The following is a 20,800-nucleotide window of genomic DNA, read 5'->3' on the forward strand; positions in this document are numbered from 1 at the left end:
TGAGGTATTTGATTGTTGGGGGATTGATTTTGTAGGTCCCTTCCCTTCGTCTTTTGGAAATGAATATATACTGGTGGCTGTTGACTATGTTTCTAATTGGGTTGAAGTAATGGCTACCCCGCATAATAATGCTAAGACTGTGATGAAATTTCTGAAGAAGAATATTTTCTCAAGATTTAGGGTGCCTAGAATTCTGATTAGTGATGGAGGTACACACTTCTGCAATAATAAGTTACAAAAGGTTCTGAAACAATATAATGTGACACACAAAGTAACATCACCTTATCACCCTTAGACCAATGGGCAAGCAGAAGTATCAAACAGGGAGTTGAAATTTTTTTTGGAGGAGACTATAGCTTCTACAAGAAAGGACTGGTCCATCAAATTAGATGATGCTTTATGGGCATACGGAACAACATTCAAGACTCCGATAGGATTATCCCCATTTCAGATGGTGTATGACAAGTCTTGTCCTTTACCAGTGGAGATGGAATATAAAGCATACTGGGCCTTGAAATTTTTGAACTTTGATGAAGTCGCATCCAGAGAACAAAGGAGGATGCATCTCTTGGAGTTGGAAGAGATGATATTGACTGCTTATGAATCTTCCAAGCTGTATAAAGAAAAGGTTAAAAAGTATCATGACAAAATGTTGCTCAAGAAGGACTTTCAGCCAGGACAACAGGTGTTGCTTTTCAACTCAAGACTTAAATTGTTCCCTAGAAAGCTTAAATCAAAGTGGTTTGGACCATTTACTATCAAGAAAGTTAGACCATATGGAGCAGTGGAGCTTTGGGATCCTCAATCAAAAGATCCTGACAGGACATGGATAGTGAACAGAAAAAGGTTGAAACAATACCGTGGTGGAGCTATGGAAAGATTGAACAATGTTCTTCGCTTGGATCCTGGATAACAAGACGATGTGTCAAGCTAGTGACATTAAAAGAGCACTTGTTGGGAGGCAACCTAGCTTTTCTTTCCCTTTTCTATTTTCATTCTTACCTCTTGCATGTAGTTAGGATATCTTGCTTGTGATTGTGATTAATTTCAGCTTGTTTATTAATGAACAAGGAGTTGTGAGCTTGTGTGAAGAGATAGACAGGAAAAGACTTAGAAATTTTTTGCAATTGTCTATCCGTTAAGCGCAGACCCTGCGCTAAGCGCTCAGTCTTCACGCGCTAAGCTGAGCTTGCTCACGCTAAGCGCACAGACCCCTGATTGGTTGGCTGAATAGTTCAGCTAAGCGCACATCACTGCGCTAAGCCCCACATCTTCACAGTAATTGAACTTTAACCTGTGGGCTTAGCGTGGATTGTTGGATCGAGTGGCCTCAAAATAATTAAGAAGGGGGGGTTGAATTAATTATTCCTAAACCTTTACTAATTAAAAATTACTCTTCTAAGGCTTTTACTAAGTTTTTAAGACAATAAGGAGTAGAAGAGAAACTTAACCAAAAGTAAAAGCAGAAAATAAAATGCACAGCGGAAAGTAAAAGAGTAGGGAAGAAGGAGACAAACACACAAGAATTTTTATACTGGTTCGGCAACAACCTGTGCCTACATCCAGTCCCCAAGCGACCTGCGGTCCTTGAGATTTCATTTCAACCTTGTAAAAATCCTTTTACAAGCAAAGATCCACAAGGGATGTACCCTCCCTTGTTCTTTTTGAACAACCTAGTGGATGTACCCTCCACTAGAACTGATCCACAAGAGATGTACCCTCTCTTGTTCTTAGTCAACAACCCAAGCAGATGTACCCTCTACTTGTACCACAAAGGATGTACCCTCCAATGTGTTAACACAAAGATCTCAGGCAGTTAAACCTTTAATACTTTGTGAATGGGGATACAAAAGAATTCTCAGGTGGTTAGTCCTTTGAAAACTTTTGTATAAGGGAAAGGGAAGAATCAAAAGAATTCTCAGACTGTGTCGTTTTGAATTCTTTGACAAGGGAGAAAGGAGAAACAAAAGAATTCAGGCGGTTAGTCCTTCGTTCTTTTGGAAAAGGGAGAAGAGAGACACAAAAAGAATTCAAGCGGTTAGTCCTTGGCGAATTCTTTTTGGCAAAGGGAGAAGGGAATGAAAAAGATGAATAGCACAGTTTTCAAGGTTTGGAAAACCAGAACACTTTGGAAAGCTTTTGGCAAAAGGAAGAAGAAGTTCAAAGAGACTCAGAAATCAATTGGCAAAAGTTTGTTGTCTAAAGAATGAATTGGAAAAATACCTTGAAAAGCAAATCAAAACCTTGCTTTTATAGACTTTTCATGTCTAGTCAAGAGGACCATTTTGAAGAGTTATAACTTTTAGAAAAACTTAAAACCAATTTGAAAAAGTCAAAACCCATTTGAAGAGTTACACCTTTTGATTTGTTCAGAAACTATCACCGGTAATCGATTACCAAATCAGTGTAATCGATTACACAAAGCCTTTTTATGAAAGAATGTGACTCTTCACACTTGAATTTGAATTTCAACGTTCAAGCACACTGGTACTCGATTACCAAAACATTGTAATCGATTACAACATTTTGAAATTAATTGGAACGTTGTAAATTCAGTAGAAATCTTTTTGAAAACCATTTTGCTACTGGTAATTGATTACAATAATCTAGTAATCGATTACCAGAGAGTAAAAACTCTTTGGTAAAAGGTTTTGAGAAAAATTCATGTGCTACTCAGTTTTTGAAAAAACTTTTTAATATTTGTCTTGATTAAGTCTTCTACTGATTCTTGAATCTTGAGTCTTGAATCTTGATCTTAATTCTTGATTCTTGAAACTTGATTCTTGAATCTTGAAACTTAAAACTTGATTCTTGAATCTTTGCTTGAAACTTTGCTTAACTCTTGATTCTTTGGCATCATCAAAATAACCTTGAAAGGCATTACTTCCACAATCTCCCCCTTTTTGATGATGACAACCCTGAAATCAAGAAACACATACACATTCTTTTTCCTAGTCGATCACTCACTTAATTCTCCATATTCTCCCCCTTTGTTTTTGAGTTTAAGCTTTACTTGAAATTAAGTTATTTAATTATGTGAGTTCTTGATTTAATACCTATTTTCTCTCCCCCTTTGACATCAACAAAAAGCCAAAGTGCGTAACAAATATAAAACATGCATAAATGACTAATCATACAAGAGAATAGAAAACAATTAAACAAGATAATTTAACCATTCATCAAACTTAGAAAGGTAAGAAATATAAAAACCATACATAAATGTCATACAAAAGAATAGAAAACAATTAAACAAGATAACTTAACCATTCATCAATCTTAGAAAGATAATACTTCATAGAATGTCATATAATCCAGAAAGTCATTCATAATATTCAAATAAAACATATATGAATAATTAAAAAAAATAAAACACAATATCAAATGTAAGTACATACCACTAGTTATTTATTATTAAAGTAATTAAGTTTAAAACACATAATCATAAACAACCAAGAGCAAGACAATATAATCATCATGTTTAGTCATACTAAGCAAGTATTAAAACAAATACTAAGTATTCAAATGTCATAAAAACATAACAAAATACAAGGCTTAAAAACAAAATATAATAATTAAACAAGAAAAGAGAGAAGCTTATAGAAATCAAACAAGATAATAAATTATCCTCGCATTATAATAGAAGCATATGTGCATAAATAATAAATAAGTCATTAGTCATCAAAACATAAATCATTTGTCTAAGTCACTTGCATCTAGAAGTCCTAATTCTCTTCTAATAGTGTAGAAAGAGTCTTTGGTTAGTGGTTTTGTGAAGATGTCTGCAAGTTGGTTTTTAGTATCTACAAATTTTTAAAACACAGTCACATTTTTCCTAAGACTAAGTGCTAATTGACTACCAACACTTATCAAGATGAGTTTTTATTAACATGGAAGGTTCTATCATATCAAAATAATTTTATTTGAAATACAATATAATAATTTTGAAAAGAATAAAAAAATATTTTGAACAATCAATCAAGTAATTCAAACATATCAAACAAGAATTATACAAGGATTGATGGATATAGATCAGAGGCATTATCAAACATTGAGATTTGTTAAAGATAATTTAAAAACTTAGAAATTTCAAAGAACTCAATTAATCATGTAATCATTATTTTCTCTAAAACCTACATGCTCAATATCTTTATCATGCTCATGCATGATAACACATTTTTTAGAATAAAAAAGATACTTTATATATGAAAATTCTTATATAAAAATAAATAAATATAATATAATGGATTTTGAAAAAATTTATGAATGAACCTTAAGCAAGTAATTCTTATGTCATATTAAAAAAATATGCAAGAATCATACAAGAGATATAAATTTTTGCACAGGAGCAGGACATTTAAATTTTTGCATCTTGAACATTTTAGTTTATTTTCAATTATTTTATGATTGTTGTTCAGTCATTTTAATTTCAGTTTTTATATTTCAGTTCTTTAAATTTCAGCACTTTGAGTTGTTTGCTTGTACCAAAAAGCTTGTTTGAACAGTGAATTGATTGAAAATGATATGCAGTGGATTATTTTGCATGAAATAAGTGTTTGAGAATGATTTGAATGAGCAATTGTATGATTTGAATGGATTGGAATGATTAGATAATTTTTTTGATCAAGCTTGTAGCCATTAGAAGAGAATGAGCATGTGATTAGAAGTATGACTGAAAATGTTAGTCAGTTTGTTAGATTGATTGTGAAGGAATGCATTAATTGTATCCCAGTGAGAGTGTGATCATTAAATTTTGAGAGAAATGACTATCATTTAGTACTAATTTTTGCGTGAATCTCTGAAGTATAGACTGAATGTATGAAATTAAGGATGATGAAGGCCATGTTTGATTGTGATAGCCATTTAGCCAAAAAACTTACCATGTGCTTGAATGAATTATCCCTTGTACCCAATTTGAGTTGAATGATTATTGATTGATTGAACCCTGAGCCTATACAGTGTTATCCCCTGCTGCCTTGACTTAGGTTGTAGGAGAGCATCATCCATAGGAAGCGTGGTTCAAAGCAAATTTGTCCCAAATTTGGGGGAGTAATTATCAAGGTAAATTTGTTCCAAATTTGGGGGAGGCACTGGGTAAGAATGGAAATGGTCAAAGTAAACAACATACACACACTATTTTTGTACATACACATAATGTCTCTATATATATTGTGTTAAAAAAAAAACTATAAGTACAAATGAAATTAATAAGTGTGTATGCTGCAAAATAATGAAATGAAGCTGAGTGCCTAACTAAAAGGCAAGTATGGGATGTGAATGAATGAAAAAGTGAAGGTTTATCTATGGATGAATGCTCTCCTAGAAAAACCATGATTTGTTGGAAGCCTAACCCCATTACAAGCCTAGAAAGTCCTTCGGATTCAATTTTGTGTGTTAATTGTTGTATGACATGAGATGAAATGCAAAGGTTGGGACTTGTGTTAGTTGTTTATGATGGTATGATCCTAAAAACTTTAGCTTCAGTGAAACAATGACTGTGAGGTTTGGTTGATGATCCTTCCTTGATTTCTGCCATCCTTACTAGCTTATTTCAGATGTGACTCTAATGTGCTTGTTTCAATCTTTGAAAAGCTGTATGTTTGTGAAAATCAATTGATTGAAGCAGTCCATGATATTCAGTTCATATGGTCGAATTTCTCAACGAAGCAAACACCATTCAGTCCATGATATACAGTTGAGCTTAGCTCATCAGTGGGCTAAGCACGCATCCACCGCTAAGCGCAGATTCATCGTGCTTTGCGTGATAGAAGAATCTGGTAGGGCATCATCATCAAGGTCGTGCGCTAAGCGTGAGATCAATGCGCTAAGCGCAACAGTTGTCTTCAGCCAGGCTCAGCGCACGACTGGCGCTAAACTCAAATCCACTTACTCGCACTAAGCGCGAGGGTGGCGCTAAGAGCAACGTCGTGAATTCAAAGCCTATTTTGTGCAAAATTAGGGTACAATGCCTAGGGCACAAAATTCCACAGCACACCACAGTGCCTATTTCGGGAAAAGAGCTCTGGAGGCAGCAAGAGGAGCAACTTTTGCAGAGATACCTAGGTTTTGTAAGCTTATTATTGTTAGGGTTTCTTCTGTAATGGCTGGCTAAACACCCTTGTTGGGGATTTCTACTGAACAACTGATGTAATTATTTCCATATCTAATTGATTGTGTTTCTTGTGTTCAATGCTTCTTTCAGTGCTTAAATTTTGTATGCTCTTGGTCTGATCAGCCATTTGTGTGCCTAGTTAGGTGATTTTAGCATTGGAAAATGTATTGTTGCCTTAGAACTTGAATGAAGCAGAATTGAAACTTAGTCTTACAAGAGGGATCTGCAGATTAAGTTTTGGTTTTAAGTATGCTGTTACAATAATGTTGTTTGGTCTAAGTCTAGTCCAACAAGAGGGATCTGAGGATAAAGCTTAGGCTAAATTAGTCTAAACTTTCGTAAGCTATTTAAGCTGAGTCTAGTCCAACAAGAGGGATCTGAGGACGAAGCTTGGATTGATTCAGTCCAACTAGGGATCGAGGTTTAGTAATTTAGGCTACAACATAGAACACAAAAGCATGATTGATTAGAGAAATATCTTTATACACATCAGCATTGAATATTTTTTCATCACAAGACTCATCCTAAATTCTAATATATTAGTGATCTAGAGTGCATGCTATATGAGTACAACTTATATAACAAACCTAAGGCGATTTTTGAGCAGCTGATCTCAGATCCTCCATAGCTCCCTCCCAATCTTCTGTTAAGAGTTTAGCTTCTCCACTCTACAACAAATAACACCAAGATAAGATAAGTAGTAAGTGCAACCTATACTACAGTATATTTTACTACAATTTTGTATTTGTCCCATTGCACTCAACAAAGCAATCAAAAAAAGAAGAGACAAATTGCTAGCAGACTATTGCCTAAAAAATATAGCTAAAAGTCAAAACAAGCACAAATGCACAATGATTTTCAATATTATAGTGAACCTGAACAAGAGCTTCCACAAGCTCCTCATCAATCTTAAAAGCTTCACTACAACTGTCCAAGGCATCTTTTCCTCTGCCAAGCTTGACTAGCACTTTACATAAGCCAAGATGAAGATGTACATTGTGTGCAAGATGTATAGGGTCAACAGCAAGTGCAGCTTTGAATTCCTCCACTGCCATGCGTAGTTTACCCTTACTAGCATTATCTTTAGCCTTTCACATAGAAACCAAAAGACAACCAACCATTTCAACACCCAAAAGAAAGAAGGAAAATAGAATTTAGATGTAATGTAAAAATAAATTTCCACAATAGATCCAGGCTTACACTTTTACTCTTTTTGAGTAGATTTTTCAATCCAAAATATGCCTTTTTTAGTTCACTATGCTCTGGATCTAGGCGGAGACCTTTATGAAAATGCCTGAATATATATGTTCGCATATAAGTTAGATTTTATATATATATATATATATATATATATATATATATATATATAAAGTATTTGAATATCATTTCCACAAGATAAACCTCGTGGCAACATCATGATCAGCTAAATAGTAATGTGCACGACCACGTAACAAAAATGCCTCTAAATTATTTTCATCTTCCTTAAGAAGAAAACCAGACTCGGCAATAGCATTCTCATACTCTTTATCAGCAATTAACACTTTCACTTTAAGAAGCTTAGCCTGCAAAAAATAATGAATATAGAGTTAACATGTTGGTTCCACAAACCAAATGCTAGCCTAAACCCAATGCTTAGGCATTCACTTTAAGACTACACAGTGTAACATGATAGACACAAAACAGAAAAGATATTTATGGAACTATAAGGGCATAAAAGAGTTACCTTATTGCAAGTTGAAGAAAAAACAAGAACAACTTTATCAATGTATTCCAAAGATTTTGAGAAGTTGCCCGAATCATAGAAGGACTGAGTTGTTTCCAAAGCACTTTGAGCCTGCAGTAGTTGAGAGAGCTTATTTTCTGTAGCTGAATCTCCAGGTTTTAACTCCAGAGAAAATGTACAAGCGCACAATTAACTCAAGCAATTACAAACTTTATCATAATCACTAGTCAAATTATACAGATAGTATTCAATTGAGAAAATAGAGAATCATAATCAGCACAAATAACAAATAAGACATATGATTATCGAAGCAAACTTCAAGTACCATTATGGAGCGGCAAGGGGAATTTGGTCCAACACTAAGGTCGCGCAAAAATCTCCTTCACAAAATGAACAATATCTTTCGTGGTTCCAAGCACCGCGTCGTCATTGTTGCTCCGTTGTTGATCAGGCTCCAACTGCAACAACTGAGAAGCGAACTTGGAGATTTCGGTGATGGCTTTGTTCGAGGAAATGTGCCAGAGAGAGTTCTTGAAGCTTCCACCGATCTCCACGAGATCGTTCCGGATTCCGGTCAGAGCTTGCGAGGAGGAGGAATCACCGGCGGAGGCAGAGGAAGAAGAAGAAGAAGAAGAAGAAGAAGAAGAAGAAGAAGAAGAGGAAGATGACGGCGGCGGAGCGAGGAAGTTGGCGACACCGCAAAAAATATGCAATATGTCGTCCTTGACGCCGTGGCGATCGGCAGTGGCTTGTGGCAACAAAGACGAGTGGATTGGTGGTTGGACTTGAAGAGCCAAGACATTTTTTTTTTAATTTCAAAGACTTGGCGGCGTGGGCGTGGAGCAAGGTGGGGAGGAGGTGAGGGTTGAGAGGGAGAGGAGTGTATGGAAGCTTTTAGGGAACGGAGGAGCAAAGAAAGAGAATAAAAAGGTGAGCAAAATTGAAAGATGGTTTTCAATGACCGTCGTTGTATAACTTTTATTATTTATAAAATTGTCACCGTATGATATTTTAAGACGGTTTCGTATAACCGTCTCAAAATGTGTCGTAAAAAATAATTTTTTTTAATAGTGTCTTTAGAGATGAATGATATTTCTTAAAATGATTTTGACGTGAATTTATTAAATTCATAAGATGTTACCATTAGTCTTGGCAATGACATTTTTTTCTTTCAATATTTTTAAAATTTGTAAGAATCAAAATTAGTAAAAAAAAAATATATTAAAAAAATAAAATAAAATGAAACTATATTTAAACTTTAGTATAAACTATTAAAAAAATTCAAGAATGATTTTTTTTTAAGTAGCAATATATAGAGATGTATGACATTTCTTTAAATTATTTTGACGTGTCATAATTAAATGCATAAGATGTTATCACTAGTCCCCTGCATGGTAATGACGATACATTTTCAATATTTTAAAAATTTGCAAGGATTAAAATTTTGTAAAAAATAATAATAAAAGTAATAAAATAAAATGAAACTATATTTAAGCCTCATTATTAATTATTAAAAGAATTTAAGTGTGATTATTTATTTATTTTAAAATATTGTCTATCTTCCGTTTGACATGTATTACGTTTGTTAAAATGATTTTGATATTACATAATTACGTGCATAGCATGTCACCACTACATGGTAACGAAGATTATTTTCAACATTTTTAAAATTTGCAAAATGAAGATTATTTTCAACATTTTAAAAATTTGCAAGGATCAAAGTTAGTAAAAATTATAATAATTAAAAGACTAAAATCAAATGAAAGTATGTTAATTTAAACCTTATTGTAAACTATTAAAACAATCTAAGAATGATTATAAAACTGTTACTTAATAATTTATCATAAAAACATTAAAAAAGCATAAATTTAATTTTTCTAGTGTTAAATTTTTTTACTAGCATAATAAAAATTTAAATCTAGTTACTTCAAAGAATAAAGTGTAATAATATATATATATATATATATATATATATATATATATATATATATATATATATATATATATATATATATATATATATATATATATATATATATATATATACCAAAAAATGTTTACACAAAATCCAAAGCATGATTGCTCTGCGACCTTTGAATGAGCTCTTGCTGGTGTTTCCAAACTAGTACTTAGAGACCTTCGAGATAATTTCTTAATCCACGTAACTGAAATTCTTAACTTTTGATTGTTTAATAAACTTGTGAGACTTGACACGTTAAGTACAAATTTGACACGAAAAATGAAGCGGGATAACAGAATTCTAACAGAAGATATTTTGAGAGAAAAGTAAAACTTTAGAAATGAGAAAAGAAAGATATTGTTAGCAGCTAAACTGAAGGTTACAATTTAGAATTTATAGAATGAATAATTAGTTATGGTAGTTGTCAACCGTTCTTATTAACTAACTAAATTAGTACAATAGAATTAACTTATAATACTCTAATACCCCCGTGGAAATGGAAGGTAGTTGAGACTTGAAAGAAGTCTCAACTATATTGAGTTTTCCTCTTAGAAAACTAAATTTGTTTGGAGAAAAAGGCTTGGTTAAAGCATTTGCCCATTGATCTAGAGTAGGGATTTGAATTGTGATATACAATCAACTTTTTGGTCAAATCTTTCTCTCGATTGAAGAATACATCAATTTTCATATGTTTTGTTCTTGCATGAAGAACTGGATTATGAGGAATGACAACTGCGCTCTAATTATCACAGAAAGACAATAGGAGTGCTAAAAGGAACTTTTAACTCACTCAATAGGATCTGAATCCGAGATATTTTTGCAACAGTCTGAGCAAGATTTCTATACTCTGCCTTTATGCTATATCTGGCAACAAGTTGATACTTGCAAGACCACCATGAAATCAAATTAGTACCAAATTAAAGTAAGTAGCAACACCAAAAGTTCCTATCATCTATATCAAATGCCAAGTCTGCATCACAAAGGGCCCGAATGGAGTAAGGATTACCTAAAACAACAGGCTTTAGATGAAGATCATGAAGAATTGTCCCTTTCAAATACCTCAAAATTCGGTTTACAACAGTCTAGTGAGTATCCAAGGGGTTTGACATAAATTGACAAACCTTGTTGATAGCAAAACTTATCTTTTGGCGAGTTATAGTTAAGTATTGCAAAGCACCCACTACTAACCTGTACATAGTAGGATAAAAAACAGATCTGAACTTGTTTTAGTGAGTATACAACTTGAGGCCATAGGTGAAGAAATTGACTAAGCTTCTGTCATATTAGTTTTCTGTAACAGATCTGAAATGTACTTACTTTGAGTAAGAAGAATGGACTTGTCAGAAAGAGTCTTAACTTCAATGCTAAGAAAATAGTCTAACAAACCAAGTTGTTTAAGAGAAAACTTGGAGTTCAGCTGAGATGTTAGATGGTGAATCAGTTGAATAGAACTTCTAGTAAGGATGATATCGTCCACATAAACAAAAAGATACATAGTGGGAAATGCAACCTTATAAATGAATAGAAAGGGATCACACTTACTAGCCACAAATCCAAACTGAATTAAAGTAGATTGTAGCCTCTCAAACCATTGTCTTGGGGCTTGCTTGAGCCCATACAAAGCCTTATTCGGTTTGCATACCATAGATGAATTAGATCGTTGGAAACCAAGGGGTTGAGACATGTAAATAGTCTTATTAAGCAAACCATTCATAAACACATTATTGGCATCTAGCTAATCAAGATTCCACTTATTAGTGATGGCTAATGTCAAAATAAGTCGAATAGTAACAAGTTTCACTACTGGAGAAAAAGTTTTTGAAAAATCAAAACCTTGAACTTGATTAAACCCTTTTGCAACCAATCTAACCTTAAACTTATTGATGGAACCATCTATATTTTCTTTGACCCTAAAAACCCATTTGCAACCAATTGCTTTTCTGTTTGGTGGAAGAGGCACTAAATCCTAAGAGTGATTCTTCATCAATGCTTCATATTCTAGTTGCATGGCTAAAAGCCAATTTAGATCAGACAAGGCGTGTTTCACATTCTCTGGTTCACAATGAGTTAGAGGAAATGGAGGATTAATTCTTGGTAGGTGAATACTAGATTTGGATCTAGTTTGCATAGGGGGAGTATTGGATGGTCTAGGTGAAGAAGAAGAGGTGTTTGAAGATGAAGACTTTGTGATATTAGTGTTTAATGATGAAGGGATAAAAGTATTTAATGATGTAGAGGGTAAGGTAACATTTTCAACAATTGCTTGAGTTGTCTATGCAGTATTGGAAGACTGAACAGGAACAACATAAGATTCTGACTGATTAAGCGAAATAAGAGATAGAATAAGCTGAGAGGGATAAGAAGTAGGCTGATGTAGATGAAGAAATTGGTGTATGTTATGATGATTCAAGGATATTTAATGATTGGTATGGATGGAAAATGAAAATTAGTGGAAGATGAAGGGGGCTCACTAAGAGAAGATGTGGACTCAAATAAGGCAACATAAGGATATTTAGATTCATTAAACAAGACATTTTTAGAAATAAAGATTCTACCAGAAGGAGAAAGACATTTGTATCCTTTATGGGAAGTAGAATACCCCAAGAAAGACACTCATGAGATCTAAAATCCAATTTTTGATTGTTGTTAGGTCAAAGCAAAGGGAAACAAGAACAACCAAAGGTTTTTAAGAAACTATAATTAGGAAATTGCTTGAAAATAATATGATAAGGTACTGAAAAATTTAGTGAGGCAGCGGCAAGTTTGTTTATAAGATAAACAACAATTGTAAAGGCAAAATCCCAAAACTTTACCAATAAAGAAACATGATATAACAAGGTGAGACCAAGTTCCACAACATGTCTATGTTTTCTTTCAAAAACCCCATTTTGATGATGGGTGTGAGGACAAATAAGTCAGTGATTAATACCACAGTCAACCAAAAAAGGTGCTAATGGTATAAATTTAGCTCCCCAATCAGTTTAGAGGTTTTTAATTTTAGTATTGAACTGCAATTTTACCATTGCTTTAAATTTCTTAAAAACAATGAAGATTTCAGCTTTGCTTTTAAGAAGATATATCCAAGTAAACCTAGAAAAGGCATCAACAAAGGTAATGTAATATAGGAATCCATTAGTAGAAGCAACATGAGATGGTCCCCTACGATCACTATGTACTAACTCCAAAGGAAAAGAATAAAAAAAAATTAGAGGAAGAAGAGGGAAGTCTATGAGACTTTCCAGCAGCACAAGAAGAGCAAAAATCAATCCAAGTTTTATTAGAAAAGAGTATTTTACAATGTTGTAAGACAATTTGTAAAACATGATGATTTGAATGACCAACTCTGTCATGCCAAAGATTGCCAGCCTTATTACATGGATATACAATGAACTTTTCAGTTTTATTACATGAATTTATAGAGGAATTGACAAAACTAGACAAACAATAAGAAGCAACACCATTTGAAGAAGGTTGAGACTGAATGTTGAGAAACTGTAGAGGCCATCAAGACCAACATTGTCATGAAGTAAGACTTCATTGTTAACCTGAGATTTCACAACATAATGATAATCATGAAATTCAAAGAAAACTCCATTGTTCCTAGTAAATTGACTAACATAAATGAGATTTTTAGTAATGCTAGACACATGTAATAGATGATTAAGGAACAAAGACACTATGGAATTATAAGGAGAAGTGAAGAAGGAAGAACTAGAGAAGTGAATTTTAAGACCTTGACCATTTCCAATGAAGATCTAACTAAGACCTTCAGAAGGCTTTATTTGCTTAATATTTTTAGATTCTCTAGTGACATGAAACGATGCACTAGAATCAGGAATCCAATTAGCAGAATTGGATTGAGGTTGAGCATTGGTTAACATAACACTAGGGTTGGATTGATGATTGTTAGTACTGGCAGATTTGTAGTTATTACTAGTCTAAACATTGTCAAGGCGAGAATCACCCAAATTATGACTAGAGTTATTGCTATTTTGTGCATAGTTAATGTTGTAGCTATTCTAAGATTGATTGGAGTGTGTTTGAGAATAATTCTTATTTGTAGGATCCTGAAGAACCAAAGTTGAGCTTGGTTGATAATACTAATCAAACTGATAGATACAAACTGAAGCAGCATGGCCATACTTCAAGCACACTTGACACTAGGAGTTAACATAACAACCACCACCATGGCCTCAGTCGCCACTGCAACGGCCACCACCACCACCATCACGATTGAAACCACCAACACGACCTGAACTTCAGCAAAAATTAGAAAAACTCTCAGGATATGTCTTGTTTGGCATCATGTAACCATCAGAGCCATGCGAGGAGAAGGATTTTTTGTTTGCTTGTGTGTAGTTAATCGAAGGAGAATCAGAGAGTGTTTGTTTGTTTGTTGAACTTGTTCAGTCATGCTTCATGAGCTAAAAGAAGAGCTTTAACTTGCTCGATTGGTAGAGATTCGAACTTGCTCTCTATTATTGAAATCACTGAATGATAATCCGTTGGAAAACCTTCAAGAATCGAGTCAATGTGTTCTTGAAGCATGATTGGACTTCCAACGGAAATGAGAGAATCAGAAATCGCTTTGATCTGCACCAGAAATTCTTTCATCAATTTTCCTTCGAGTGTTGTAGCTCGCAACTCAGTGCATAATTGGCGCATTATGGCTCATGTTTGTTTGTGAAAGTAATTGTGAATCCTCTCCCATACTTCATAAGAGTGAGCGCATCCTAAAACACAAGACAAGATCGACATTGAAAATGTTGATTGAAGTCATGTAAGAAGAACCTAATCTTGTTGTTCCTAAGCCTCATACATAGGATTTTCAATTTTAGTTGTGTGATCCTGTTCATAGAGAAATCACGATGGAATATGAGGATTTGCAACAAATCTCTGAAGACGATGAGATTTGATAACAGGTTTGATTTGTTGGTGCCATAGAAGAAAGGTTGAATCATCAAGTTTATGAGGAATTGAATTAGGAAAAGAAGAAGTGATAAACGAGTTGTTTGGAGCATCCATTATCGATCTTCTTATCAAACTCTAGATACCATAACAGAATTTTAATAGAAGATATTTTGAGAGAAAATTAAAACTTCATAAATGAGAAGAAAGATATTATTAGCCACTGAACTCAAGGTTACAATTTAGAATTTATAGAGTGAATAGTTAGTTATGACAACTGTCAACAATTGTCATTAACTAATTAACAAACTAAGTTGATACACTAGAACTAGCATAAGTGAAGCAATTGAATAACTTCAACTCTTACAATACTCTATACATGACATTATTTATAGTGATGGATTTAGACCTTTGAGGGAGGAGATGAAAATTAAACAAATTTGTATACATTAACCAATTAGTAAAAGTTATTGAAAAAAAAACAATTATTAGTAAATTGTATATATATTAAACTAGAATAAGGCATAAAATTATCATTATTAAACAAATTAGAATAAATTTAATAACAATATTTTTATTTTCAAGATCGATTGAAATTGTATTTTATTATATAAGAATAAATTAGTAAGAAAATATTAGGACTTTTATATGGAGGAGTGAATTATATAGATAATTTCTATGGATTTACTACTAAAATGATATGATGTGTATCAAATTTTAAAATTTTGTATACCAATATCATGTTGCTTTGAGTTAAACAAAGGCTCAAATCTCCTAATAGCATAATATCAAAATTTTGGATTCAAACCTTGTGGGTGAAAAATCAAGAAAGACTCACTATAAAAGTGATTGATCTGGTTGCCCACAAATTAATTATTGGCTAAATTGGTAGATACTAATTAAGCACCTATAACATCATAACAAAAAAAAGTTAAAATTTTGAATTATAAAATTATAAATATAATGAAATAAATGTTTTTGACTATAGATCCAAGGTAAAATTTTTTAAAATAAAGGGTTCACCCTTACCCCCTTGATTTTGGATATATGTTGGGAAATATTGTTTTGGAGAAAAATATTTAAATGTATTTAGTCTATGGTAATATAAAAATTATTCATTTGTTCCCACATGTCGTTACCACATGAAGTTTGGGCTCATTGTGATTTCTTTCTTTTCCTTTAATAATTTACCCCCTTTCCTTTTGTCTGTTTTTCCACTTGTAAAGTACAAGCCCAATGCTAGTTTTTTAAAAGCTTTCTTAAGGGGTAAAAAGAGTAATTATTTGTTGTAGTAGTAATAATTAGTAGTAGAAAGATAGAAAAAGAAAATAAGAACTCTAGGTAATTTATGATATAGTAGAAGACTGTATAGACGTTTGTTTTACATCATGTTCTTTTATTTTAGAACCCTACTGTCATTTAAGTGATGACACGTTCGTTAAATATTTGATAACGCGATTTGCGACATGTAACACCCTAAAATATTACTAATTATAAATCGATGTTTAATTGTATTTATTGTGTTATTTGACTATATGGTTGACTTAAATGAGTTGAGGTATGGCTTGAATTAGTCATGTGTAAATTTCTTGATGTGGATGTTGAGTTATGTGGAGTTTTGTGGAGCTAAGTTGAAATGATGAGATTTCAAATTTTACCTAAACATATTTCAGTAAAATCCTCACTCCGGATTCGTTAACCGTTGGATCATCTTCAAATATTGTCTTAGGATTCCTAAGAAAATTATCCACATCCTGACCGTTGGGATTTGCAGTATAACATCTTGAGTGTGAGATATGATTTTTTTACCGAAGCATAAAAATTGGAGCTGGATCAGCTCGCCCAGCAGCATAAAACAGCCATCTTCTTCCTCCTTCTCTTCCCCTAAACCCTCCTCCAACACTCCCAAAATCCTCCTCCACCACCACTGACCACCGGTGACCTCCATGAGCCGCTTTTGCTTGCCGCCAGATCACCGCACGGAGAAGAACAATTTGATTGGAGCGGAATCTTCAAAACTCAACTCGAGGATTCGGTAGAGGACAAAGCCTCCAATCCTTCCTTCGCGGTTTCTTCGAGGTAACCGTGATTCTAAGCCTTCTCCTTGTTAGTTTGAGTCTATCTTTGCATCTCTTCTGACTTGGGAACCATTATTGGATGTTTTTACACTTCCTTTGAAAAACCCTTGAAAATGAGATATTGTAAAAGTTATCTTTCTATAACATTGATGTTATTTTTGTTACCTTCATTGAACCTCAGTCACATTGGCGTGATCAGAATTTTAAAATCATGTCTCCTTTTAGTAGAATCCGAAACACCCCTCAGCCCTTTATGTTTTGACAGGGGTATTTGACCCCGAATGTTGTCATTAACCTTGTTTTTGAAATCTATATTAAATTTCCTTCAATTTGATATATAGAACCTTGCATTTGGACTGAAAAATGTGAACAAGAGAGTTCTCTGGCCGATGCAAAAAGGAACTAACGTAGAGCTCACGATAGGCGCGGTGAGTTTATTATTGCTTACAATTTTTAATACCATAGTTGGGGTTAGGGAACCTAACTATGGGGATGTATGTTTGTCCCTGTTGCATGCTAGTTTACAAGAAAAACTATGTTTTTAACTAATGGGATGTGATATATTTTTTATTGATGTGCATGCTAGTTTTCAAGAAAAATTGTGTTTTTAACTAATGGGATGTGATAGGTTTGTTATTGATGATAGAAATTGTCAATGATGTTGTTGTTGTATTGATTGGAATTTTTGGGAAAAGTCTTAAATATAGAGGAGACTCTGTCCAAAATTTTATATTTGTTCTTCTATTTACTTCTTTATTAAATTTTAAATAGGCATAAGAGTTTGTTTGAATACTATAGTTTTCCTTTTTGATTTAGAATTTTCCTTAAAAAAAGTATGAGTCTTGAGGTATTATAGATTTTTGTTGTATGAGGTTTATGTTGCCTGAAGACATGGGCTTGTGAATCTCGGGCATGAATTTATGTGTATGTATGTGGAATGTGATTGCTTGTGATGTTGATGGTGATATTGAGATGAAATGTTGATGATGTTGAAAATGCACTGTGATGATGTTATGTTGTGTATGTACATGGGGGTGCAGTGACCTTGTTGGATATCCCTGGTGGGGGAAATAGAGTGATTAAAGAGTTTTAAGCATCTTCGGAGGGAGATGGCTTAGAATCTTTAATTATCCACAGTCAATGCATTGATGGTGTCCATGTTTCATACGTTGTATGTTGTGTATGTACATGGGAGGTGTAGTGACCTTGTTGGATATCCCTAGTGGGGGAAACATAGTGGTTAAAGAGTTTTAAGCATCTCTGGAGGGGGATGTCTTAGAATATTTAATTATCCACGGTCAGTGCATTGATGGTGCTCATGTTTCATACTTCATATTGCATGGAAATAGTACAAATTTTGTCAGTAAGTACTCGTAGTTTTTCATGAGGAAAAATACGTGTACTAGGAAGCATATCACTCGGTTTGGAAATCCCTTGAGACTCAGGCTGATCACTGTAGGGGGGAGGAGGGAAGTTGTCTGTGCACGACAGAGTGACCTCGACACTTACTACCTAGTTTTTCTAAGTGAGAGTGTCGTGTGGACACGCTTAGGCTATTTCCTTGGGGATGATACCACATTGCATTTGAGAGTTGAAGTCAGGTGCATGCATCATATCGAGCATGATTAATTGGAACTATGGACGGATGATGACTATTTGTTGAGTGTGTGTTGGACTAATGAATGTTTGTGTAAGCTTATGATATTTGTTAATGTTTTCTTACTAATTGTGGTTATTTGATTTTTTTTTGTATTAATTTCTTTTATAATAAACTCACCCCTCGCAAATTTCTACCGTGTGGTTGATACCTGTTATGATCACGAACCTTTGTTCGTGGGAGTAGAATGACAGCAGTAGAGTACGAGAAGTGGGATTCTTTTGTGGAGCCGTCGAACCGACGTGATGACGTTGAGATTATTTTGGAAGAGAGTTGTGTTTTGTTAATCAACTCTTCCATAACTGGTTCCATAATTCTTTTTGTTGAATTGAAGATGTAAATCACAAATTTAATTATATGTATCAACAAATTTACTTTTCATTATGTGAATGATGTGTACTAAGTTACTATTCATATATATATATATATATATATATATATATATATATATATATATATATATATATATATATATATTCACTTAAGTAATGGCGCGTTGTTTGGTGAATGTATATCGAGAAAAAATTACTTTCATTTTTCATAAGCAAATTAATGGAGTTTTCATTTAAAAATTGAAATTTCTCACGGTTTAGAGTTGTGATATCGTAGCAACGAGGTGGGTCGTTACACGACGACTCAAAAATCGTCAATATTTGTTTTAAAATCAAATTAAAAATGAATATTTTCCCTCTCCTATTCCACCCTACTTTTTCGCCTCTCTCTCTTTCGCCCTCTTCTCTTTCTTCCTCTTGGGTGGAAATTCAAAAAACCACCCCAAAACTACAATGATCTGTGATACGTGAAGTCGTTGATCTCAATCTGTGAAACCTGCTGCAGCAACCGGTCAAATCCCAATCCCAGTAAGAACTTTGACATGGTGGATGGTAGTGGGTGGAGCCCCTCATCGTTGAAGCCATCGTAGTATAACTTAAAGCTGCTCTCCTCGTCCTCCCTCACTCCCCGAAGCACGATCGTCAGGTTGAACGTCAACGACTATGGAGTCATGCGTTGTTATGGTTCGAAGGAAGCTGGGTCTGAGCGAAAGATGAAGAGAGTGTTCTGGTGGCTATCTTCTTTCACATGCCTTCTCAACTCATGCCCTCCCACATGCCCCCATCATGCTCAACCGAGTCCTCACCTTCCTCGCGAAGGCGAAGTGCTTCCCCGTCACAATTTTCCTTTGCGCCAGAACGGAGTCTGACGTTGCCCCTTGCCACATCACCCTCACCATCCTCATTAACTACTTCTGTCACGTTGGCAAGGTCGCTCTTGCCTTCTCCTTCTTCGGGAAGCTTCTCAAGCGCGACCTCCCCTACCGTGTTGTCACACTTAACACCCTCATCAAAAGCCTCTACCTCAACAACGTCATTTCCATCGTGCTCAAATTTCACGATGAAATGGTTGCAAATGGCTTTGAATTCAACGAAATCACTTGGTGTAGGAGATGGTTTGAAGGGTGTTTTTGTTGATGTTTATGTGTTTACTGTTATCAAATATTTAAGACAAAAATCAAAAACATATTTAAGCCTTGAATTATTTACTATAATTTTATACTTCTTAAGACAATGAAGACGCACGAAAATAATAATGCTAATTGTGGAATAAATTTTATTTTGTTTTTTTTTTCATTTGAAGTGAAATAATGTCTTGAGTGTGTATAATACAAAGGTGGCTAAAAATAATTTAACAAATTAGTTACAAACAATAAAAATTATAAAAATATATCAATTAAATGTGTTTTTTATTCCTATAAAATACTCGAAGTTTGTTTTCAGTCCTTATACAAAAATTTGTCTATTTTTTTCTTGTAAAATTTAAATATGTAACTTTTTAGTCTAAAATTAGATTTAAATGAATTTAACCTCACATTAGATTTGGACGAATTTAAACTTAAGTGACATTTTTTTTCTTTCAATTTAAATATTAAAATACAATTTCTACATATTAACAATCATCACATATTTTAAAAAATTCAATAATATAATTTGTGACAGTTAGAAACCATCACAGGTTAAAGCAAAACAAAATACAACCATACCTCAACCAAACAGCCACCACCTCCAACCCCTAACCCCCAATTCCGAAATCCCCAACCCCCAAATCCAAAATCCCTAACCCCCAAAACAATTATAAACAAATTCAGAAAAAGTTCAAAATTAATAACAAAGAACATCAAAACCCTCAAAATCAAGATCAAGGAATAAAAAATCGCAAAACACAATCAAAACCAAACAGCCACTGCATTCCTCTGTCATTCGTCGCAATGGAGCAACAAGGGCGTCAATGCTTCGTTATTCTCTGAAGTCACAACAACAAACGAGGTTCTTGGTGTTGTTCTCTCCTCAAAACTAGATCTTGATGTTGG

At 33.9% G+C, this 20,800-nt stretch overlaps 1 protein-coding gene across 1 annotated transcript; it reads right to left on the minus strand.

The window, feature by feature from the left end:
* Positions 1–6,696: 6,696 nt before the first annotated feature.
* LOC121174848 (dnaJ protein P58IPK homolog B-like) lies at positions 6,697–8,160 on the minus strand. The gene is made up of 6 exons (XM_041015276.1): positions 8,149–8,160; positions 7,833–7,994; positions 7,511–7,671; positions 7,310–7,403; positions 6,985–7,197; positions 6,697–6,777 (listed from the first exon to the last, which is right to left on the minus strand). Exons 1-6 carry the CDS (start codon positions 8,158–8,160, stop codon positions 6,697–6,699), a joined length of 723 nt encoding a protein of 240 aa, XP_040871210.1.
* Positions 8,161–20,800: the final 12,640 nt, after the last annotated feature.

This window comes from Glycine max, chromosome 5, assembly GCF_000004515.6.
Source record: "Glycine max cultivar Williams 82 chromosome 5, Glycine_max_v4.0, whole genome shotgun sequence".
Lineage (NCBI taxonomy): Eukaryota > Viridiplantae > Streptophyta > Magnoliopsida > Fabales > Fabaceae > Glycine > Glycine max.